Source organism: Solanum pennellii, chromosome 1 (genome assembly GCF_001406875.1).
Source record: "Solanum pennellii chromosome 1, SPENNV200".
Lineage (NCBI taxonomy): Eukaryota > Viridiplantae > Streptophyta > Magnoliopsida > Solanales > Solanaceae > Solanum > Solanum pennellii.
In genome coordinates, this window is record NC_028637.1 from 97,059,539 (window position 1) to 97,084,899 (window position 25,361).

Genomic DNA, 25,361 nt, shown 5'->3' on the forward strand with positions numbered 1-25,361 from the left:
CCCCCCCCCCCCCCCTCCCCCCTCCCTCCTTTTATAAAAAATTATAGTACATCAAAAATAAAATATAGTGTGATAATATGTAAATTTAACCCCCATTCCATCAAATTAGATATATATAGAAATAGTTGCCCTAGTTAATTTAAAGCATGAACAACTTTATTTTCGTTTATTTTCTAAAACTAGAGAAGTAAACCCTATAGTTAAAACCCCTTTCATTAATTAATGTCTTACAATAATAAACAAGAGAATCCAAATAAGAATTACTACTTAAAAAATGTTTCCTTCAAGATCTAGCTGATCAATATTTGTCTCAATTATCATATGACTATACATTAGCAATCCACTCTTCAACCGTGGTACAATTAGGTCGAATAAATCCTTCTGGAATAAGTATTCAGGTGCTTGTGAACCTTCGGGTACTGTTTTAACTGAGAGCTTCTCGAACACTTATAATCTATACAAATAACGTGTTAGATAGTTATTTAAAAATCTTGATTGACCGCCAATAAAATGGATCTCCTCTACAAGTGCATATCAACATTTTTGTTGCCATAAACTGCATGAAGTCTGTCTTTTGACTCAATTCATAAAGAAGGCATTTTTCTCAACTTCTTTTCTGTTAAGAGGATCGCATGTTTTCAAACCTAAGGTTATGCATGCCAGAATATTTATGCACATTATTAATACGCTGGTTTCAAAAAGAATGTGTCTTCTTTATTAAAAAATAATTTTTAGTTTTAAATTTTCATATGGAATATTTAAGAGAGTATCATGTAAGATTCAAAAAGTTCTTTTTATTTTCTTAAATTTTATGTCAAGTCAAAATCAAAATAGCATATTAAAATGGAGAGTACATCAATTTTTTTTTTAATATTCTAAAGGTAACAATTTTATAGATTTTTAATATTCTAAGGTAATATTTTTTTAATATTCTAAAGTACATCAAAAAGTGGAATGATTTTGATCAAATGTTCCTTTATATTTAGGTCATCATTTAGAATTTTTCCCCTTCTATTTTTAGAAAAATCGTGCATAAGAGATTTTGAATAACTATCCTTTTAGACAACGTTAGACTCATGCTTAATGTTTGTTTGTTCATATATTGCTTAACCATAAAAAGAAATGTTAAATTATCATCTTAAATATTAATTAAAATTATTATAATTTGACTCTAAAAATAGAAATCACGATAAATAATACCAGACGGAGGGAGTAATATTTTATAATAACTTAGATAAAAATTGGAATGATCAAATATTTTCTCATGAAATGTTAACTCAAAATGAATTTTTGAATCATGATCTTAATAGTTACTCCCTCCGTCCATTTTTATTTATCATGTTGCGCTTTTCGAAAGTCAATTTGATTAATTTTCAAAGTTAAATTAGATTACATTAATTTGATATTTTAAACAAAAAAATTAGATATTCAAAAACTATATGAAAAGTATAATGAAAAAATACATCTTAAAAATGTTAGTCAAAATTCTTATAATTTGACTTCTAAAAATAGAAACTATGACAAACAATAATGAACGGATGGAATAATAAAGGGAAACTTACATAAATATACTATAATAAAAAAATATTTACCATTTATAGCAATAACATTTTTTTCTTCACTTGACCACTTTTAATTCATTTATAACATAAGTTTAATACATATTACAAAGATAAATTTATTATTCAAATATAATACAAGTTTTAATGATGTATAATACATTTATCACACATTTTCATACAGTTATAATACAATGTGACAATTTTTTACCAAACAAACATAATATATTTCAAAAACAATTATAATTCAAATGTATTGCATACATAATTCAATTTTAATACATATTACATATTTATCACAATATTGCTATAAATGATAATAAACAAAAAAAACGCTAAAATCAATAATTATTTTTAAAATTATATTTATTCCTGTAATTTTTTAATAATAAATTGACGGTCTGACTTTAATTCCAAATTTCCAACAATGGCTTAATGGGCTAAAGTAGGTCATCGTCTTATTTTTGATGTCGTAAACGCATAGGTTGTAGTCCGGCCCATACGGATGGCCTGGGAATTCCCTTCCCATTTTACCAACAATTAATTGCCTTTTCTTAACACTTTATGCATAATTTACTATCTCCGTTTATTTTTAATTGCCACTGTATGACTTAGTATATTCATTAAGAAATTAATCAGTAATATAGGTATTTTATCGAACTATTCCATATTAAAAAATGTCTTGAAAAATAAGTATTTAATATTGAGGGTAAAATATGAAAAAAATTATTATCTTTCTTGATATATCAATAGTAACAACTAAAAATAAAAATCTATTTTAAAAAATGAATGACAAATAAAAGCAAACGAAAACAAGCATACTACTTTTAAAATCAAAAGTCAACTAATTGATGCTTTTTTAAAAGTTAAAGAAATTCTCAACCAAACATTGAGAAATGACAGCCAAAACAAATCCCAATAGATTATAACATGTATTAACAAACTGATGCTTCTCCTTAACACAATTTTCCTAATCATAATATTGTTTTGCCAACTATTTTTATACCACAATAGGTTGATTACTGGACTTTCAAGACAGGTTGACTTCAAATCTTTACGGACTCATAAATTTTTACACGATTAAGTTAACAATGACAATATATTTAATATAATCGTACAAAATAAAATTTGAAAAGAATATTATCTCGTAGAAATATAAATATTATCTTTAAAAGATTTTCGATTTAAAAGCAACAAATCAAAGTAATTATGAAATTCATGATTTATATTTTATTCATTCAACCATTAATCAATGAGCATATGGATAAAATTTACTCTAGATGATAATTTTGGGTAGCTTTCATAGAAAAAGTCAGGTAGAACGAGCATAAAAGAAGCACATACTTGATGAAATTGTTGTTGTTGATAATTAAAAATTCTTTTTCCAACGAAACAGCTAACTTTGATTTTAGAAATAAAATGGCAAAAATTCTTCAACTGTTCAAAAACTAAAAGAAAAAAAAATAATAAATTTGCAAACACTTTAATGTAAAAAATTAAAGAAGAAGGAAGGTATATATATATATGATCGTCCATATAATCAATATAATTTATATATAATGATAAGAAAAAGTAAACGATAATTTTTTTTTTACTATTTGTGTCAAATCCAAAAATTGAAATGCTAATTAATTAATCACGCTAGTGTAAAAGACGGCAGGGTTTGTAGCCATAATATAATGTCATTTAATTTTCGAATAATATACGCTTCTATTAAATTAAATTTAGATGTATGCCATCATCGATTCATCATAATTTATTTATTTTTATTTAAATAAGTGTATGGATGTCATCATCATATATTATTATTATTTTTTATAATAACTCAAAAATAGAGTAGAGTCATTGACGTTTAAATCACTTCAAATCTAGGTCTATTCCTTATCTGAGCTATTATTTTTAGGATAAATACACTTCTCTTTGAACCAATAGGCATATATTGTGAATTACATTTTATAACTTTGTGTAGCTTTCAAATGAAAGAGTTTGGTGGAGTGCACAAAATACTTTTTTTTTTCTTTCGATAGTAATGATAGTTTTATTTTAACTTTTATTTGTTATACTTGTTAAAATTGAATACAATAGGAAAAAAAATTAGGAATTATGTCTAATGAAACAGATTATTTTGCTTAAATTAAATAAAATGATAGTTGTATAAATTTTCTAAAACAGTTTAAATTAAATTAAATATATAAAAGAAGAAAGTGATTAACAGGTATATTAAGTAGGAAGATTTACCAACTTGACAAATGACACGTCTAAAAGATGAACAAGTCAAACTTTTATAAAGCAAAAATAAGAAACTGCATGCGTTTAATCCATTTCTTTTGCTTTAAGGGTAAGTGACTTTTGCTAGGAATAATTATATTCTCCACAAAAAAAAAAAAAACATAATTAAATAAATATATAAACATTCAAAACAAAAATTTATGGGATGATGGAAATGTATTACATAGCGGAAATTTAGTGATAACTTACTGAAAGATTTCATAAAGATAAATTTTAAATTTGAATACAAGTATGCTAATTGTCTTATTGCGTATAAGGGGAATTAACATCTTATGTTGCTAAGAACATATGTATAATATACTTCTTCAATCCAGTAATATTTTCTAAGTAGATTTTTTAAGATTTCAAAATTTCTTAATTGATACGTAAAAATATACTTTATTTAATTATCCCCACATACCAAATACGAGACTTTCAAAATTTTACCTCAAATTTATAGTTAAATATTTGTAGCGTAATTATAAGGATTCAACATCGATATGTAACAATTGGGATGATAGTTTGATATTCTTTTTCTGTATTTTAAAATACAATTTGGTATTAAGAGAATATTTATAAAAGTTGTAGAGTTGTAGGGCCAGTATAGGTAGCTTGAACTTTATAATGATGAGCCAATAGAATTTGAAAGATTTAATCGAAAAAGAGGAAAGCTGAGTCAGAAAACAGATTTTTATAAAACTAAAGTGTCAGTTCCCTCATGAGTTTTATTTAGCTTTTTTTTAGTATATGATTTCATTTCTTCCCAATTCCCAAACTATATAACAAAATTATTAACAGGGTCCTGTTTCACTCTTTTTACTAAAAATCCAAAACCTTCCTTTCCTTTTTTTTTTTTATTTTTTATATTTAATTGGCACTTCGCTTTTATATTTTTCTTCACGTGAAATGTTACCAAGTCATACAAAGACAGCCATACCAGGACAAAGACTTATCTTTATTTTTCTTTCACATAATTTTTTTTTTAATATTCAGTTCGAAATTTTTAGTTAGAGGAGGAGGAATCGCATTTGCTGCACCATATTTAACGATGATTTTTATTTAATTATTACCTCCTCAATAAAAGTTGAAATTATTAATAAGCAAATACGAGCTATTAACAAATGCATTATTGTTTCACAAAAGACCTTTTTTTATTTTATTTTCTGGAGAAGAAAATGTTGAGTAAATTGCTGCCGGTGTTGTTAGGGTGTGCACGTCTGCCACAAATTAGTCTACAACTGAAAAAAAAATTAAATTAATTTACACAATCAAGAGATTTGAAATATTACTATGTTTAATTAAATGCCTAGAATATAAGTTAATCAAATTGAACTTTGTTACATGGAGTGTTTTTCCTTTTATGGGCCCTCACATGCTGCAAATTCAAATAAATAAAAATTCCAAATCAGGCAGTAAATAATACTAAATAAAATAACAAAAAAAATATTGTTAGTGTTTGCATTCATAAGCAATTTCAATGATTATCCCTAAATTATATAAACCCTAAACTATTTTCTCGGAAAACACTTAAAAATTTAAAAACAATAGAGATATCACAGAACTAGTAAAAGTCGAGGAGTCTCATTTGATTCTCTTAAATAAAAAATATAATAGATGTTTGAATCTTTTTCAATTTGGTTGCGAATAAATTATTTTGAAATAAGTTATTGTAAAATTAACTATTCTGATATAATTTATCTCATCATGTATATAAAACAAATTATTTCATATAAATAGTGAGATAAGTTATTTAAGTAACCAAATAAAATTACAAATTATTTTGCAGGACGTTGGTGGAACTGAAGACTCACTCATTTATTATTTTCATTTCACTAATTATATTATGGTCTACTTCTTTTTTAAGAAATTTAAAAATCTCACTTAATATTATTAAAAAATAAATAAAAACTCTGGTGTATTCATTTCATAAAATAAAACAGAGAAAAAAATAACGCGATTTATTGACTTGGTGCAATTTTTGTTTGGTAGTTTATATTGACACCATTTATTTTCTCCCAAAGCCAAATGTGAATCAAAGAAGTGAGAAAACAGAGGTTTCTGCAACATACCTACCTACTTACCTACAAAGATTTTTACTTTCTTGGTTCAATTTTTCTGCAAAATAATCCCTTTTCTTCAGATGCGTTCCTGTACTAAAAGACATTAATGACAGCTGAAGAAGTTTGAAACTTTGTGAGTTCTTGAAAATGATCTTGGGGGTTTTCAAGATTGTTTCAAAGACCTTGTAAAAATGTTTGAAAATTGTTGAGAGCTGAGTACTAATTCCCTTGTTGGGATTTTCAAGATTCTTTGAAAGACATCTTTAAATGTCTGAACAAGCAAAGGTTCGTTTGGTTCGTTGTCCAAAGTGTGAAAATTTGCTACCTGAGCTTACTGATTATTCTGTTTACCAGTGTGGGGGTTGTGGTGCTGTTTTAAGAGGTACTCTTCACTTCTTTATATTCATTTTTTTTTCTGCTTAGTTTACTAGAGGAATGGGTAAAAGGCAATTCTTTAAATTGATTTAGAATGGGTGAAGTGGAATTCTTGGAATTGATTTTTTCTTCAAGTTGTGTGATTTCGTTTTCTTTGACTGTTTCCCCTTTTGTTATTATTGTGGTCAGATTATAACGTTGATTTGTTTGCATTAGTGGTTTTTCTTTGTCTTATTGTAGTTGAAGTCTTCTGAGATTGCTTTCTTTTTCTTTTTTTCTCTTTCTTGTTAAAGTTACAGCTAAAAATAAAAATGGGGAGTTGAATAAATTTGTAGAGAAGTCTGAAGAAGAAACTATGGAGAAGCCTGAGAATTTTGATCTTTCAGATAAGAAACCTATGAATATGGCTGATGGTTCCGGCTACGATGTCAAGTCAAATGGCTCTTCCAGCTCAAGGGATAGGAGGAGGGCTTTGCGCGATGCACCTGAAACGTACAGGGCTAATTTGAGGAATGTTGCGGATAATTGGGCTAATGAGGATGATAGGGTGATGTATAAGACTAACATTGATGAACAAAGACTAGAAAATATGGCCAATGAGTTTGACCCTTTTGACTCTCAGAATGGAAAAGAAATTGAAACCCGAGGGATAGGCCGAGTTACTCCATATAGGAGTAGTAGGCAGAGAAGTGAGGCAGAAGTGTTGTCTAGGTCTAGAAGAGCTGATCGTGAAGGTATGAGGTTTTCATCCTCCATTCACTCAGAAGAGGGTTCGTTGCGCTACTCCTCAGGATCGATTTATGATAGTGATAAGAGGTTGTACAGGAAGGATGTGGATGGGTTCAATCAGGAGGAACAAATTCAAGAAAATAAGGCTAAAGAATTTGAACTTTCTGACTCCCGGACTGGAAAAGAAATTGAGTCCCGAAGAACAGGTAGAGTTCCAGATTGGAGAAGTGAGGCAGAGGTGTTGCCCAGGGCAAGAAGAGTAGATCCTGAAGGTATGAGGTACGCGTCCTCCGTTAACTCAGAAGAGGGTCCTTCTGGCTACTGGTCAAGTTCAAATTATGATAATGATAAGAGGTTGTATGGGAAGGATGTGGATGATTTAAGCCAGGTTGATTGTCCAGTTGATGAGCGAGCAGAGCTTTTGAGGAAGTTTGATGAGCTAAAAGAGCAGCTCAGTCGGTTTGGTGATGTGTCTGAGTTGCCTAACGAAAGAGTCCCACTTGAAAGGAGGATGGCTCATCATGAAGGTTATGGAAATCCCGTTGACCGGTTTCCTGAAAGCTCTACAAGGATCTTGAATGGAGCTTTGGCACAAAATCATGTTTCTGGTGAAAGACCTCCCTACCTGAACCACTACAATGCGCCCTCGCCTTTTATGAATTCTCATGACATGGCTGGCGGTGGATTTTATCCTCCTAGAGACCGTATCCAGGGATATGGAGGTCCTCGAAGGTCCCAGTTGCTTGGTGGAGATCCATACGAAGCCCCAGCTCCATTTCAATTGCAGCCCTCTCACTCCCGTTTTTCTGGGCGGTCAATGGATAATGAAATCCCACCTACAGATCCTTATCGACCATACCTGCCTCAGGCTAATCCTCATCATCCATCTTGCAATTGTTTTCACTGCTGCAACTTAAATCAAGTCCATAGACGAGGTCCACCCGCTGCTTTTGGTGAGAAAAGGTACTCTGACATTTCACAGAACCCAATGTTCCACCGTCATCAAAATAGAGGTGCATTTGGTAAGCAAGATTATAATCCTCGAAATGCCAATCCTCTTCCGTTAAAGCCGCAGAATCCTCAATCACAAATGGCTCATTTTGGTGACCTGAATGCAGCTGTAGGTGGTTTTGCTCGTCGACTTCCTCCCAGGGGTCAGCCTAGTGGACATTTATGTCTACCTGTAGCTGGTGGAGCCCCATTTTTAACGTGCTTCAATTGTTTTCAGCTGCTGCAAATACCTAAGGAAGTTTTTCATGGTGGTAAAAGGCAAAAAATGAAATGTGGGTCATGTTCTGCAGTTATGGTTATTGCAGTTTCAGATAATAAACTGACTGTTTCTATTGATGAACGAATAGATAAAAGCACTAAAAAGATGGGTCATCAACAGAGAGTCATGTTGAATGAAGGGAATCGATACTCCAATGGACATACAAACCGTCCTAGCATGACCTTTTCCTCCGAAGATTACGATACTTCTAAATATGATTTCCATGCAATGGATCAAGAACTTGGATCATTATCAACAGGCCGTGGAAGTTCCCTTAAATCTGCTGAGATGAGAAGCCTTTGTTCTACATCTTCACGCAGTTCAAGGGAAGAGGACAACCTCAATAAATTTGCTGCAACAATGGAAAAGTCTGACTCTGAGCTGCCAATGAAGGGTAAAGAATCTCCACCACCAGCTGGTTCCCCACTGCAAGAGTACTTTGACCATTCTAACAAATTTCATGCTGCCAACCGGCTGGATCATGGAAACAGAAGTACGCGCTCAGATGCAGAGAAGCTGATGCAAAAAAAAACTACTTCAGAGCAGAACTCCACTAAAGATTTAGCTGCAGCAACTGAGATGGACATACCATCCAATGAGTATGGTAACACTAGCTCGTCTTTAGGGTCTGGTGTATATAGTAAAGAAGGAGACCAGCTGAAAGCCACTAAAGCATCATTTTTCTCTGGCATTATAAAGAACAGTTTTAAAGAATTCAGCCGATCTGATTCTTCCGATGGGGAAAAGGCCAACATTACAGTTAATGGGCATCTTATACCAGATAGGTTGATTAAAAGGGCAGAAAAGCGTGCTGGACCAATACAACCTGGACATTACTGGTAAGTGACCAGACCTTCAATTATTCAACCTGTTCATTCTTTGAGTTTAAACACGATCTCTTTTACTCTTACATTTATCATGTTGCTGGTGTACATGTAGGAGGCCTGAAATAGCATAAGTGACTATTTCAGTATTCTGTTTCCTTATTTATTCATTTTAGATTTTTTTTTTGGGGGTGGGGGAATAAAGCTCTATATTATTCTAGTTTGCTTGGTGAAATATTTATAAGAGACTATGATTTTCCTATTAAATCTTTACTGATTTGTGGAATTGCATTAACCAAGTTGCAACATAAAATCCATTCGATAAGTATGATCATGCAGAAGTTGCACAGTTACAATGAGAAATTACATTAGTCAAATCTTCACATGGAACCTCTTGGAAGCAATATCACGACATGCATATAATTAGCACTGTTGTTTCTGAGATACTGAGAAAAATACTCTAAGTACCTGGGAAAGAACTCCAATGTTGTATCGATCATTTGACACAGTGTACATGATTTGTAGTTCTAGTTCTACTTAAATTTGTAAGAGGGTTCCTATTTTTGATGGTTCAGTTCTGTCAATTGGTCTACATTTTTTCAGCTACAAAGATTCCCTTTACCCAGACTTAAACCATATTTTGGTTTATCCTAAAATCACATTTACAAGTATATTGCTTCTTGACTTAATTTCCTATGCTAGGTATGATTTTCGAGCTGGATTTTGGGGAGTTATCGGTGGTCATTGTCTGGGCATTATCCCTGTAAGATTTGCTATTTTCCAGTAGATACTTGTAGCCTGTATGCTCCTGCTTTAGTTATGCTTACCAATACTATAACTATTCTTCTCGCAGCCATTTATTGAAGAATTTAACTATCCCATGCCTGAAAACTGTGCTGGTGGAGGTACTGGAGTATTTGTTAACGGGAGAGAGCTTAACCCAAAGGATCTGAAGTTGCTTGCGAGTAGGGGCCTTCCAGCTGACAGAGACGGGTCTTATATTCTTGAAATTTCTGGTAGAGTCCTTGACGAGGATTCTGGTGAAGAGTTAGAGAGCCTGGGAAAACTTGCTCCGACGTGAGTATCAATTCTATGATAGCTTTAAGTTTTCAATAATTCTTTCCTCGCGATCAATTAGTTGTTCATATTGCTCTGTAAAGGTTCATGTTGCTGTCTCAGTTGGTTGAATGACCCCTGGCCTACTTTGTGTTAGCTATATATACTAACACACTGCTCTAAAAAATTACATATCGAACCCCACATGCAACACAAACATCCCGTTTCCCAGACACCTTACAGTTGAGATCAATGATTAAAAGATATATAACTGATGTACTGTTTATTGTAAACCTATGATAACATGATACATTGCTGCCTTAAGATGTAGCTAATATATATTGCAGTCTTGATCGTTGCTCCCTATTTCTTGCTTCAACCTTTCATATTTTGTGAATTGTGCTTTGCAAGGGAAAAAAAGATTAGTCTATCCTTCATTGTCATGGCACATGCTTTAAGTCCTCTTCTCAAATGGCTAGCTTGTTCTGACATCCAACCAAAAATATAGGTTTCTGCTATTCCGGAATTCCACTACTGACATGGAGAAAATGATAATAAAATTATTGGTACTATTAGCATTTAGCTGGCATGAATCTTGGGTGTCTAGTTTCCTAATACCGTTTCACTATCCTCATTAAGCCCTTTGATTACGCGTAGGTTTACTTCTGCTGTGGAAATTTATAATGATCCTGCTCATATTTATGATATTATCCATTTCTCACAATTATAGAACATTTTGAATTATATTTTGATTTCAGACTGTGGTAACTAACTTAACACTTATTTTCAGCGTTGAGAAAGCAAAGCGTGGTTTTGGCATGAGACCTCCAAAAGTAGAAGCATAACTACCATTAGAAAGAGTTTGGCCTTACTAGGAAGGAGGCTGCTTCCAATATACGGAAAATCTGGAGCTGCAGTGCCTGACAGGTGAATGTTAGGTTACTGTGAAGTAGACATGTAAAATGGAACTTAGATTATTTTTGTTTTGTCGCGTGCCAGTGAGAAATTTGTGTCTTACAGATCTATATACTTTCTTCTTCTTCTTCTTCTCTGTCGATGTAAATTCATTAAAATGTAGTTGCTGTGTGCACTTGTGTAGTATTAAAGGAAGTTTGTCTGGCTATATGGTTGTGCAAATATTGTATTAAAAAACTCCTTGGCACGGTTAGCTTTCTAGCTGTAATGCAGATTGTTTCTGTAATTTGTGAAATTCTATTTAAATTAAATTAGAGCAAGATGTTTGTTGTACTAAATAGTAAATAGTACTAATACTCACATGAGGATTTAGTTATTAATCCTCCATCCCCATTGTATGTGTTTAAAATTATTATTTCCTTTTAACAGATTTTCAATAGCAGAAAATTACCAAACATACAAGCACCTAAAATAATTTTTTATTTTGGCATTTTAGCTGAGATTCTTACCTATTAAACACCTATGTTTTTGTCCAAAATGTATCTATTAAACAATATTTCACGCTTAAAATATAATAATATTTATTTTTTCTACCAATAATATTAACATTAGAAATCAAAGGAAATGTATGAATAAAAAGGTCGAGAAATAATAAACAAATGTATTTCTTAATTAGTAATAATAAAATATGATAGAATTTTGGACAATTAAATTAAAATTTTAAATTTAAATCATAGGGATACTTGCTACATTTTAAGTAGTACTTATTTAGTATGATTTTTTTTTGATAATGTAAAATTTAGAAACAAGCATAATCAATATATGTATTAATTATAAAAATTTATATGTAAGATAGAAGATAAAATAATTAAAATATAAATAATTGCTACTTAAATAATTAAATTTTCATCATTAATATTTATTTAAAATTACATAGTTAGCATATCAAGTTTTTTTTTAATTTTTCTTTTCGTATTTTACATTCAACATTAATTATTTATTTTAAATTATTTTCCAAAATGCAAAGTTATATGTCAATTAATATAAATATTGTGGTAAAATAGTTATATTAATTAGAATATAAGAGGCATATAACATTTAAAATTAACAAATGGAAGAAATTGGAAGGCAAACTAATTAGAATTTAAGAGGCATATAACATTTAAAATTAACAAATAGAAGAAATTGGAAGGCTAATGAACAAGTGACACAATTATTTTTGCTATGTAAATATGTATAAGCAATAGTAATACAATTAAAAAGTAATATAAGTGACCCATTTTTGTGCCATACAATTGCAAAATTAATAGAAGTGGACCATTTTTGTATGAAATGTGAATACGCAAGCATGTCGATGGAGTGTATAGTAAAAATATGATATGATGTTATTAAGTTATAAAGTCCTTTTATAAAATTTTGTACCCTATACAAAATTCAATTTCCATATGATTTGATGTGCATAGTTCTCCCTAGACATGAGACGAAAATAGTAGTAATTGGGCGCACATGTTTTTCGTTTCATCCTACCTCAAAAGAATTAATAGCGTACTCGCTTTACATATTAATTCAAATCGTAATCGTGACTTGAATCTTCATCAATAGTGTTTTCACTAATACTCCAGAGTGATTCGAACCCTCAGCCCAATTCTTGGCCCACACTGACTTTCTTTTCCGCCAATACTCAATATGAAATCACTGTTAGACTGCGCCAAGTTTCAAACCAGTATCATCAAATCGGGTCTAACCCCAAGAATCATTGATGTCAACCATCTTATTCATATATACTCAAAGCACTTTCTTATTCATGATGTCCAGAAAGTGTTCGATGAAATGCCTGAAAGAAATGTTTTCACTTGGAATGCTATTATAAACACTTATGTTAAAGATCAAAACTTTGCTAAAGCAAGAACGCTTTTTAATGCTGCTCCCTTAAAGGATTGTGTGACGTACAATACAATGCTGTCCGGTTATATCAATTCTGAAGGATTTCAGGATGAAGCAGTTCGATTATTTGCCGAAATGCACTTTGCTGACAAAGTATCTGAATATGCCTTGACTACCATGCTTGGTTTAGTAACAAAGTTGAGTCTTTTGTCATATGGTAGGCAATTGCATTCATATATGTTGAAGAGTGGGAATAGTTTAAGTAGGTATTCACTAAGTTCTTTGATTGTTATGTATTCGAAATGTGGGTGTTTCAGAGATGCTTGGAGGGTCTTTGATGGGTCTGAGGTTTGGTTTGTTGACACGGTTTCCAAGAATACTATGGTGGCAGCTTGTTTTAGAGAAGGTGAGGTGGAAATGGCTCGGGATGTGTTTTCAACTAGGCCACAGTTGAATGATGAAGTTTCTTGGAACACAATGATTTCGGGTTTTGCGCAAAACGGGTATGAAGAGGAGGCCATCCAGTTGTTCAGGAGCATGATGGAGGAGGGATTTAAATGTAACGAACACAGTTTTTCTAGCGTTGTAAGTGCTTGTTCTGGCGTGAAGAATTTGAAACTTGGGAAGGAAATTCACGCCTTGATTTTGAAGGAAGGGATGAGTTTGAATCCGTTTCTTAGCAGTAGTTTCGTAAATCTTTATTGTAAGTGTGGTCTCCTGAATTATGCACATTCTGTTTGTACAACTACTCAGAAAGACAACCCTTTTGCCGTCACACCATTAATCGTAGGATATTCAGAAGCGGGTAATATGTTAGAAGCAAGAAGGCTTTTTGACTCATTGCCTGATAAGAATCATGTTGTATGGTCTGCTATGATATCTGGGTATGTGAAAGCGAATCAATGTGAAGATGCTTTTCAGCTTTTCAGAGAGTTAATGACACAGAAAACAACTGTTCCTGATGAACTGATTTTCATAAACCTGCTCGGCGCATGCGCTATACATGCAACCTTTAATTACGGGCAGCAAATACATGCCTGTATACTAAGAACTGGCACCACAATGGATACTAAGTTGGCAAATTCATTGGTTGATACATACTCCAAAAGTGGAAATGTAACATATGCACAGAGGGTTTTTCAATTGTCTGTTGATAGAGATACTATCCTTTACAATAGTATGATAGCTGGTTATGCTCTCCATGGGTATAAAAATGAAGCTATTCAGCTTTTCAGTCGGATGACAGAGCAAGGTTTCCAACCTGATGAAGTCACTTTCCTTGCTCTTCTATCAGTTTGCAGGCACCGTGGATTAGTAAAAATAGGAGAAGAGTATTTCTTTTCCATGACCAAAGATCACAATATATCACCAGGAACTGATCATTACGCAAGCATGATCGATTTGTACGGAAGGGCAAATCAACTTGACAAAGCTGTAAGCTTAATGGAGAAGTTGCCCATGGAACCAGATGCTGTAATTCTGGGAACATTTCTAAATGCTTGCAAAATGAACAGAAATGCTGAACTTGCAAAAGCTGCAGAGGATAAGCTATTGCAAATTGAAGGAGGGAACGGGTCTAGATACGCGCAATTGGCTGGTATCTATGCCTCGGAAGGGAAATGGAATGAGATGGGGAGGGTAATGAAGATGATGAGAGGACGAGAAGCCAAGAAAACTGCGGGTTGCAGTTGGGTATATGTAGGCGACACAGTTCATTCCTTTATCTCTTGGGATAAATCTCACTCGGACAATGACGCAATATATACTATCTTAGGATGTTTGATCAAAGAATTAGCAAAGCTATCAGCCACTATATTCTTAGAAGAAGAGCTCTGCTCATAGAAGAAGTGTCAACAAAGTAATCCCCAGATATTTCAAGAATTTGGTCGGCATCATGAGAAAATATCTCCGTGGCCAACTACCACAGTTTGCCTCTTATTCTCCACAAAAGATTGTTATAGCATGTCTTTACTGTAAACCTGCCATCCTTCCAAAGTTTGGCATTTACTCGATTAAAAATCCTTAATGATCCATGGTTACCGGTGGGACAATCATTATTTATTTACAGTACCCGGATGAAGACTTGTTGGAGTTGTGTGTGGCAGATATTATTGATTGGTATACAAGAACTTGGAACACTCACAAGTTGGAAACACTCTTCTCCATTGATGAGATAGATTGCATTAAGTGGATTCTGTTTGGATTTGCTCTGGCATGATCAATGGATGTGGAAACTTGATAGGAAAGGACGATACACTGTCAAAAGTGGGTATTCGGAGCTGCACAATGCTATTACACCTATCTCGAATGGACAATTTTGGTGGAAAATCTGGATGAAGATACCTCCTAAGGTTGTGAATTTTGTTTGGAGAGCTATTCTTTCAACTGGTGATAACTTAATGAATAAGAAGATTCTCAATCCGGCATATGTCCGGCATGCCTCCAAGAGACAGAAAAAATATTGCACTGTTTAATCGAGTGCAATGTAGCAAAACAAGTTTGGCTGAAATCATCATTGTAATGGAGACAATCTGGACCTTGCTCTTGGATGGGCTTAAGTTGTTGATTGATATCGTGACTCTTGACAATTACATGAAGCTACATGATCCTACGGGAGATCTGGAATGCAAGAAATAACCTTGTGGAAGGGAAGATCTTTACGGCCTGAAATTGTTTACAAAAGGCAGCCCATTTTTCGCAAGATTGGACTAAAGCAAGAACACCAACCTCCAAGTTTTATTGCGATAGGACCTGATTTTGCAACAAAATGGTTTCCTCCCGGTGAGAATATCTTTAAATACAACATTGATGCTTTTTGGAGTCTTGCTTCAGGAATAATTGTCAGCATGCTAGTTCAAGATTCTCATGGAAGCTTCATCAGAGGCCGCTCTAGTCGGTTAGGTAGACAATATGACTCACTTATGGAAGCACTAAGCTGGTCAAAGGAACACTTTGCAGCTACAGCGATAATTGTAGAGATGGACAACCTTTTGGTTAAACAAAGCACTTGAAAAAGCCTGTGGAAACAACTCTTACTTTGATGCCATAATTCATGATTGTAAAGCACTCATATATAGTTTCCTTGTCTTTCTTTAAAAGATCAGCGGACCACTGAGCCCACCAGTTAGCTTGGGCTTCAGGTTCTATGACGGATGCTATGTAGAGGATAATAGATCCCCATCTTTGATTCATGATGTACTCAACTTTGATTTGATCAATAATTAATCAAAAGGCATGTTACAAAACGTCTTCAGGTTGGGCTCGTGCTGGCACGGGCCATAACCCCCAGTATATTTAGAAATCTTAGCTAAAGATGATTAAAAAATTTAATTTCCATATGATATGATGATAATGAGTTATTATTCTTTTCTAAACAAAATTGAATTGCCATATGGATTGGATGTGCAAATTATTTCTGTTTTTGGAAAAGAATATTGGTGATGGCAATTGGAATTAATGCAGAGAAAAAACTGTTAATAGGACCAATTCAATTATTGGTGGGTATGGAATATAGTCAGCCATAGAGGGTCAAAGAAGAAATGTGGGCCCTATAACATAAGCCCATCATATTTAGTAGTGGGCCTTCAAGTGGGCTTTACCTATCCTAATAGAAGTATATTTAGATCTTGTTTAATGAACTTCTAAACAGAGATTTGAACTAAAGTTGGATTATTAATGTGGAGGATCTTTTGTTATTTAATTTTCAATTACACTGTGGGATCCAAAAAGGAGAGAAAAAAAAAGGAATGGGTTGGTGATATAACATTAGATGTGCACTCGTTTTATTATAACAAAATGAAAGAAGAATTGAGTATAGACTAAACTCAAAGTTCATTTTAGCTATTTATTTTTCATATGTTCTATTGTCTTGTTAATCGTGTTAAAATGTGAAAAAATAAATACATTTTTTTACACAACATAATTTTTCGATCATATTAAATCACTTTTCATCTAATTGTCATATCAAAAGTTATTTGAGTAATCCGCTTTACGTGCAATGCTCTTTATGCTGTCCAATCTTATTTAAATTTCATAAGAATAAAAAGAAATAAGACATAAATTAGAGTATGAATTATGCTGAAAAATAATAAAAGTAGATAATAAGGAATTGCCCAGAAAGCTGACAAATAATCTTAAATTGTGATGGATTTATTAGTGGGAATAGGGATGTCTTTATTCCCTAATAAAGTTAGCAAGATTTGCCTAATCGTAATATCACGATCTTGAATTGCACCTTTATTAATTTAAGAAAAAATTATATCTTAGTATACAATTATTTGAGAAAGGTGATTTATTTGGTGTCGGTTAAGAGACTAGAATTTATAAGCTACCTACATACTAGTCTTTTTGCTTTGAATAAATATAATAGTTTCTAAAGTAGTTCTAATTAATTTTTTTTTTTATAGAAGTCGAACCAAAGCAAATCATTAACACCCGTATTCTTTGAAGATTGCTAGGAAAAAGAAGTGGTCCAAGAATTTGCTTATCTTTTCTTTAATTGTATAGATTAAACTCTGATTAGTCTTTTGCTTTTTTTTGTGATTTTTTTCGAAGCTTTAACATTTTTCCTCCCTTGACTTGACTTTTTTTTTAACCATTTGTTTTTTGGTTCACTCTTAAGAAAAATCACATTTATTTATCAAATTATATAAAATTTAGTTCATATCTTTTTGGAACAAGAAATATAATATCCGCAAGTTTTAAGCAATATGGTACATACAAACTATGTATAAATAAATAAAATTTGATCACCACGAGTATAGAATTTCAATCATGGGTTATAAAATTTTAACATTTCAGAGTTTTGAACAGAAGTTATTTTCTAACAAAGTAAAAATTATGAATTTGATTAAATTTTCTGTATAACCGACATTAATATTAATATTAAATTATAAGCTATCATTTTCAAACTCAAACAACTTTGCTCCTGGGGTGTATTTGGTATGGAGGAAATATTTGTCCACGAAATATTATTCCCTTTTTTTTTTTAATGTTTAATTGGCCAAATGACATTTTACAAACCAACCAAGAAAAATGTGAGAAAAGAAAAGCCATAATATATGTTAAAGAATCTCCAGAGCACAAGAATAATCCTCACTTTTTCTTTCAACATATTCTTCTTTAAATTTCTATTTACGTATATTATATACAACCTTCATAACTTTTAAATATAAAATTCATTTAACTTTTAAATATTAAATTTTGATACGATAACTTTACTAAAAGATATTCGACATCTATAAATCATCATATCATATATTATTATAAGTATCATATATTATTATAAGAGGGAACAAAAAGTTAAAAGTTAAATTACAATTTTACCCTTACTATAAATTAAAATGTTATAAAAACTATTTAATTATTTAGTTTAAATGTTAAATTTTATCATTTGAATAAAAATGTAGATGACTTTTGCATTTCCTTAAATTAACTCTTAAATTAAAATATAAACAAATAATTAAATGTTTGAAATGTGAAAAGATATATTTTAATTGTACATGTATATCCTAGAATAATTACTGGCATATGAAAAGAATGACCCCCCATTTATTCGATTAATGCCACTGATTTTATTTATTTGATTTATTATTACTAAGATATTAAAAGTGTGTTATTATATTTGAATGAATTAGTAATAAATTATTGAGATGACTTGTAATTGCCTCATTTATTATTAATTACAATGATTCGTATTTTTCATCTTTTTAATTATTCATTCAAACTAGACTAAAATTCAAGTTCAAAGCAATAATTATTAGTGCTAATGTTAATTCTCTTATTAAGTCTAACTATAATTTGTATTTTTCATCTTTCCATCTATCTATATATTAAAGACTATTATTTAAAACAAAAAATATAGACTTTAAACAGACATTTTTTACTACTATTTAAGAACTACGTGATAAACATTGAAAAATGAAAGAAATTGTCATTCAACTGATAATCAAAAAACTATTTCATCTATGATAGACAAAAAAGCCATGAAAAAAATAGAATACATAAGGTGGGGAGAAGAACTTGAAGACTTCTTTTTAGACATGCCTAAGTCCTCATATCTCTTTCGATATATATTCTCCATCATGAAGATTATTGTTGTTTCTAATTTCTTTTGCATTTCTAATGAACTCATTGTGGTGTTGTAATCTTTTAGTTATCATTATGAGCTTTTGAAATAGATGTATCTATGAAGTTCAGTGTTTAAATTATATATCTGTCAGTTTTATATTTTAAATGTAATTGCTTTTAATTTTGATAATACTGTCTTTTAATTTTAGAACCTTACTTAAATAATGTAAATATTTTCACTCTATCGTTTCTCATTAAAATAAAATAGGCAATCTTATCAATAAGTGTGCATGTATTTTTAGTATCCTATAAAAGGTTATCACTGATATTTAGATCATAAAAAAGACTTATACAAAGTTAAAGGAGACTATATTATATTAATTATTTCACATACTTTTTGCTTGACGCCAAATGCGCAATCCCTTTTTATTTATTTTTGTTGATACATGAAATATAATTGGTAAAATTAATATTATTTATTTAAACATTTTATATTTGATAGCACAATTTTAAGTAATATAACAATAGTAAAAATTAAACGTGCAACACAAATTGTCAGAAACTAGTATTATTATAAGTGGGAAGATTTTAAGTTTAAAGTTAGATTACGAAAATGCCCTTCACCAATTTTTTAAATTAAAAAATCTTTTACTAATTTTTAAAATCAAATCAATAATGACAATTAAACTAGACCAAACATGATTTGATGTTACAACTTATCATTTTTTATTTCTTAATGAATTTGATTGTTAAAACTTTTTAGCTTCTACCATTAAACACATTCATGCACAAACCTTTCATGTACTTAATTTCTCCCTTTATAAATTAAATAAAAAATATTAATCCACCACACTTTGTTTTCATCATCTAATAGTTCTTTTGTAAAGGAGTATTTTTTATTGGTCACTATTTTTCTTATTGATTTGTGCCCTCGTTCATTTTTTATTTTCATGGTTGTTGGAGAAACACATAATCTAATAGTTCTTGTAATATTTTTTTATTGGTCACTATTTTTCTTATTGGTTTGTCCTTCATTCATTTTTTTTATTTTTAAAGATTGTTGGAGTATTTATATCCCAAGAAATTTCAGTAGCCTTGGGGCTTAGTTCTAGCCTTACAAGTTGCTCATCATTCACCAAAAAAAATGTTGATATTTAAGTTCTAGGCAAAAAGTAAACACTAAAAAAATTTATTTTATATGCACAAAAAGACAGATAGAAATACGTCAGACATGTCGAATAATTTTATATCTTGGCATATTTAAATTATAACAGTAACAGAGGTCAAACGTGCAAGACACGTTTCCTGAACTAGTATATAAAATACACTAATAACAAATTAAACTTTATCTCTAATCAAAATATTCATATAATTCCTTTTTCCTTTTTGCAAGAAAATAAATCAAAATATTATTTGGTTATATAAAAGATAATTATTTTTTTCAAAGTAAATGCATGTCAAAACACACTCTTAACTTTAAAAAAAATACCATTTAATTTCCATTTAAATAAATACTATTTTCAACTTTTAACCAAATCGACATCCAATTATTTCTTCTTTAATCATTATTTAAAATTTAAATTTAATTATATTCAAATTTTGAATTGTCTTGTATCAGAAAGCGTTTGCACAAATATGAGCATTGAGCACACAATGGGCTGCACCATTTCACTGTTAAAGTGAAGCCTACTTTATTCCCTTTGTACCCTTTTCTCTCATTTGTACTTTTGTGCAACTTACTTTGCCTAATTTCTAACGACCCCCTTCCCTTCTTTAATTTTCCTATTAACAGTTTGTTGCCAAAAATATTTCTTTTTTTAAAAAAAAATTCTTTATTTTTTCCATCATCTTCTTCCTTATCTTTGTTTTTTATTTATAATTATAATATTGCAGTGACCTTAATGTGTACAAGTATTTTCGTTACACTATTTGGGTCTCTGTGACAACAAGTGCAGAAACACTAAAAGCTATGAAGGCTTTTAATGGAACCAATGTTATCAAGAAACAATTTTCTTTAATTTTTGTAAAATTTACAGTTTTTGTTCTGTTGTTGGGTCTTGCCTATCGACTCATCTTGTCCAATTTTGAACAGTTCTCTCAGATTGAAGTGAAAAATACTGCTCTGTTTTCCGACAACACATTGCCACAGGCGCCGGTGACCGTGCGTGAACCTCCGGTGACTGTCAATGAACCTCTGGTGACCGTTGATGAACCTACGGTGACCGTGAGTGAATCTCTGGTGACTATCGATCTTCCAGAAAACCAAACTTTGCGAAATGGTTAGTTTATATTTGCATGAATGCCCAGTTCTTGTAAAAATTGAATCTTGAAAGATTAAAATTTTCTGTTTTTTTTTATCTTATTGTAATTTGTTTGCGTTGGATTTTGTGTAATCAATGACGTGGGTAATTTTCCTTCACTTCTCGTCTCTGTGTTTTGTGATTAATTTTGTATATTTGGAATTTGAGGATCAAGTCTTTCATCCATAATTGTAGTGAAAATCTCTTTTCTATGAGAAGCTGGGAATCGAACCCTCACCAATCAACTGAGCTATTAAGATTTTCTAGTGGGATATATAAAATGTGGATGGTGGATTAATTTTTTATGATATTATCTTTGGCTGGTAGTCATGAATTTTAGTAATAGAAAAAGGAACAACTTTGAGTACAAAAAATAAGATTTTGCACTTTGAGCTTAAATCACTAGTGTATGAGTCCTTACAATTAACTGAATTTTTTTTTCAGGAACATGTGATTTATTTATAGGAAATTGGGTTTATGATCCAAGTGGTCCAGTATACACGAACGCGACTTGCTATTCAATTGAATCTCATCAGAACTGTATGAAAAATGGGAGACCTGATACTGAATATCTTAACTGGAGATGGAACCCAACAGACTGTGAGCTACCGAGATTTAGCCCTAAGAAATTCCTCAATTTGATGCGAAACAAATCATTCACCTTCATTGGCGATTCAATCATGCGTAATCATGTGCAGTCATTGCTTTGTATTCTCTCACAGGTACATTTCAAGTCACTACATAAAAAATGATCATTAAAATTAACTGCCACTAAATATGTATTTTTAGCTGCAATTAACACTCTTTGTATATGTTCCCAAAGCCTTTAGCGACATTGGTTCGAATGGCACTTAACTAATGCCGGTAAAGACTTTAACACTCTTTATTCATGTCAATATTTAACGCCGCTAAAAGTTATTTTTGTCGTAGTGAGTTCAAAAAGAGTTATACTTGAACTAGGCAATTAGCTGCTATACAGTGCATTTGTTTTTTTTGTTTCAGTTTGTTGTGTTAGTGAAATTGGTGATTGCAAGCGTCATGATTTAGTTGTTTACTCGTAACTACTTGCTAACAACAATAATTGCTCTTAAATGGTAATGTTGATATCAAATCAAGTAAATACAAGCTTGTTGTGGCTGTTTGTGTATGCCATTACAATTTGTGGGGGCACTCTTGTGTTGTATAAGCTGGTGCCTTATCTAGTTGTATCTCACTAACCATAATTAGGATCTTTTGTGTATGAGGTGGGCATAGCTACATATTGGATTTATCGGTAATGTCACTCTCGGTTACATGGATGTTGGTCCCGCGAGCCAGCTTGTAAAGGCTCTTTGTAGTTATAACATTTGTTTCGAAAGTTGTTAAGAAGTTGATTTAAAGTTAAGTGTCAAACCTAACTAAGTGTACATTTAAGACTATTACTTAAGTTTTGCTGTTGTTCCATCTCCTTTAACCTAGAAAATTAGCTGGCCTCATTATTATCTCCTTGAGGTTTCAGCAAAAATTGATGTGTAATGATATGACACCGGGGTCCAACTCAACCCCGGATTTCGTAAGTCCATATAAGCAGACCATCAGTCTAGTCTAACACCCGTCTTCACACCCAGGCCCATAATTCTTTGTGTTGTTTGATTTTGTAAGAGATGACGGGCAGTTTTTCTAAGGACAAAACCTTAATGGTGATCGTAATAGAGTAGTAAGGATCGCTATGGTAGAAATCTTACTTACCTGTTGTGTCTCAGATAGAACCCTCTTATACAAATGTCGTTTAGATGGTTGGCTGATCGCGCTGATTCTTTCTGTAGTACAGTCCTTCTTTTACTTGGAAATGACTGACTGAATATGGAATTTTCTTTACTATATAAAATCGAGGCTGCTAATTCGAGAATCTATATCCTAAATTAGTAAATCTAATTAACATCAATAATCAGCATATAATATTCTTTCCTGCAGAATGTTCCAAGCATAATTAGACGGAATTATAATTCGATATTGTTGAGTAACCCTTTGCTCTTTTATACACTAACTTCATTCGGGACATTATTGGCACGTTAAATTCATGTTGTTTCATTTCCTTAGGAATTTTACTATACTTTTTGAGATTTTTATTTGTAGTTGATTATGTTTCATCGTGTTGCAATGCATTGGGTTGTCCTGTGTTGCAGAAACTTTAGGGGAAAAGCTAGTATTTGTTTTTAATCGCGTTTACATTGTGAAACAGGAGGAAGAAGCTGATGACGTGTACCATGACGAGCAATACAAAAGCAGAAGATGGTACTTTCCGCTCCACGACTTCAATCTTTCTGTGATTTGGTCACCTTTTCTCGCAAAATCAACTGTTTTTGAAGATGACAATGGAGCTTCAACGGACATTACTCAGCTTCATCTAGACAAACTGGATGATGTTTGGACTCAACAATTCGACAATTTTGATTATGTATTTGTAGCTGGTGGCAAATGGTACCTGAAATCAACAATTTACCTTGAGAATGATACGATTGTTGGGTGTCACAACTGTCCTGGTAAGAACATTACACAGGTGGGATTTGAGTACGCCTACCGCAAAGCATTGAATACAACTTTTAAATTCATCGTGAACTCGAAGAACAAGGCGTATACATTTTTCAGAACCACTACCCCTGATCATTTTGAGAATGGTGAATGGAATACTGGAGGTTATTGCAACAGAACAGGACCTTTCAAAGAAGGTGAAATTGACATTGGTTATGTAGACGAGGTAATGCGCAAAGTTGAGCTGGAAGAATTCGAAAGAGCATCTGAATTGGGTTTGAAGATGAAATTGTTTGACACAACCTTACTTTCACTGCTGAGACCAGACGGGCATCCCGGAGTCTACAGGCAATATCAGCCATTTGCTGTAGAAAATAACAAGAAAAAAATTCAGAATGATTGTCTACATTGGTGTTTGCCTGGTCCAATAGACTCGTGGGACGATATAATGATTCAAATGTTGTGACAATACAATTATTGATGTTGCTCTACCATTGTGATTGTTCATCTGACTATTTTTAATCATCATTGATCAAGTAAATATTTTAGTCTCAGGTTCTTAGTGTAAAACTGATAAAACAAGGTCAAACTCATAAACAAATCCCTAAACTTGTTGGGTTTTTTTCCCTCAGATACCTCAACTATGTCATTTTCCTATTGAATCATTAAATCACCCATAATTTGTTCATTTTGAACATTGTTGGTTGATTTCGATCGACATTTCTATTCTAAATGCCTTCAATTGTGCTCGTATTGTAATGATTTTCATTGAAGGAATAAAGACAAATTGTGTTAGTCTCATTTGTTTTTTAATTCGTTCAAAATGACTTGAAGTAAACACAATTATTCTCGAACATTTTCACTATCAATTGGACTAATGAGTTACGGAACAACATATGTATCATCTCTGTCAATACCCTCACAAATTTGATTCCTCATCAACCAACGGTGTTTAAAAGAACAAATTATGAGTTAAAGTACTTGACTAAACAAGTTTAGAGATATGTTTATGTATTTTTCCACGTACAAGGAATCTGCAACCATTGGAAGATGCAAGCTCCACCCTCTTAGTGTTGGGTTATCCCACATCGGAAGTGGAAGGGGCTGGTGGTCAATTTATAAGTGTGAGGGAAAGCCTCAACCTTTGAGCTAGCTTTTGGGTTGAGAAGGCCCAAGACCACTCAACACTGGTATCAGAGCTAAGGTTATCTATATGGAGGGGAATATGAGCAAGATGGTATGTCTAAACGGAAGAAACTACAACATATGGAAAAGCAAGATGAAAGATCTATTGTTCGTGAAGAAGATGCATCTTCCGATTTTCTCTGCTCATAAACCCGAGAATGTGACCGATGAAAATTGGGAATTTGAGCACCAACAAGTATGTGGATATATAAGACAATGGGTTGAAGATAATGTTCGCAACCATATTGTGAATGAGACACATGCTAGAACATTGTGGGAAAAGTTGGAGACGCTTTACGCTTCAAAAACTGGCAATAACAAGTTATTCTTGTTAAAGCAATTGATGACCTTTAAAT

The 25,361-nt window shown here is 32.0% G+C and overlaps 3 protein-coding genes across 5 annotated transcripts; all 3 read left to right on the plus strand.

The window, feature by feature from the left end:
• The first annotated feature begins 5,773 nt into the window (after positions 1-5,773).
• Positions 5,774-11,394, plus strand: LOC107008062 (protein ENHANCED DISEASE RESISTANCE 4). Of its 3 annotated transcripts, XM_015206965.2 has the most exons (6): positions 5,774-6,269; positions 6,556-8,013; positions 8,110-9,100; positions 9,788-9,848; positions 9,939-10,162; positions 10,932-11,394. In XM_015206965.2, the coding sequence occupies exons 1-6, from the start codon at positions 6,155-6,157 to the stop codon at positions 10,984-10,986; spliced, it is 2,904 nt and encodes a 967-aa protein (XP_015062451.1). In that variant the 5' UTR covers positions 5,774-6,154; the 3' UTR covers positions 10,987-11,394. The 3 variants fall into 3 exon arrangements, with proteins under 3 accessions (XP_015062451.1, XP_015062449.1, XP_015062450.1); XM_015206963.2 differs by having other exon boundaries at positions 6,556-9,100; XM_015206964.2 differs by having other exon boundaries at positions 6,562-9,100.
• Positions 11,395-12,886: 1,492 nt separating this feature from the next.
• Positions 12,887-14,782, plus strand: LOC107014661 (putative pentatricopeptide repeat-containing protein At3g18840). Its single transcript, XM_015214673.2, has one exon. The coding sequence runs from the start codon at positions 12,887-12,889 to the stop codon at positions 14,780-14,782; it is 1,896 nt and encodes a 631-aa protein (XP_015070159.2).
• Positions 14,783-20,673: 5,891 nt separating this feature from the next.
• On the plus strand, positions 20,674-24,553 carry LOC107008026 (protein trichome birefringence-like 25). Its single transcript, XM_015206917.2, has 3 exons — positions 20,674-21,288; positions 21,754-22,031; positions 23,531-24,553. Exons 1-3 carry the CDS (start codon positions 20,979-20,981, stop codon positions 24,284-24,286), a joined length of 1,344 nt encoding a protein of 447 aa, XP_015062403.1. The 5' UTR covers positions 20,674-20,978; the 3' UTR covers positions 24,287-24,553.
• Positions 24,554-25,361: the final 808 nt, after the last annotated feature.

Coding starts and splice junctions, on each gene's coding strand:
- LOC107008062 (XM_015206963.2), top strand. CDS start 6,155: ATGTCTGAACAAGCAAAGGTTCGTTTGGTTCGTTGTCCAAAGTGTGAA. Junction 9,849..9,938: donor ATTGTCTGGGCATTATCCCT/GTAAGATTTGCT, acceptor TTCTTCTCGCAG/CCATTTATTGAAGAATTTAA. Junction 10,163..10,931: donor CTGGGAAAACTTGCTCCGAC/GTGAGTATCAAT, acceptor ACTTATTTTCAG/CGTTGAGAAAGCAAAGCGTG.
- LOC107014661 (XM_015214673.2), top strand. CDS start 12,887: ATGCCTGAAAGAAATGTTTTCACTTGGAATGCTATTATAAACACTTAT.
- LOC107008026 (XM_015206917.2), top strand. CDS start 20,979: ATGAAGGCTTTTAATGGAACCAATGTTATCAAGAAACAATTTTCTTTA. Junction 21,289..21,753: donor AAACCAAACTTTGCGAAATG/GTTAGTTTATAT, acceptor TTTTTTTTTCAG/GAACATGTGATTTATTTATA. Junction 22,032..23,530: donor TGCTTTGTATTCTCTCACAG/GTACATTTCAAG, acceptor ATTGTGAAACAG/GAGGAAGAAGCTGATGACGT.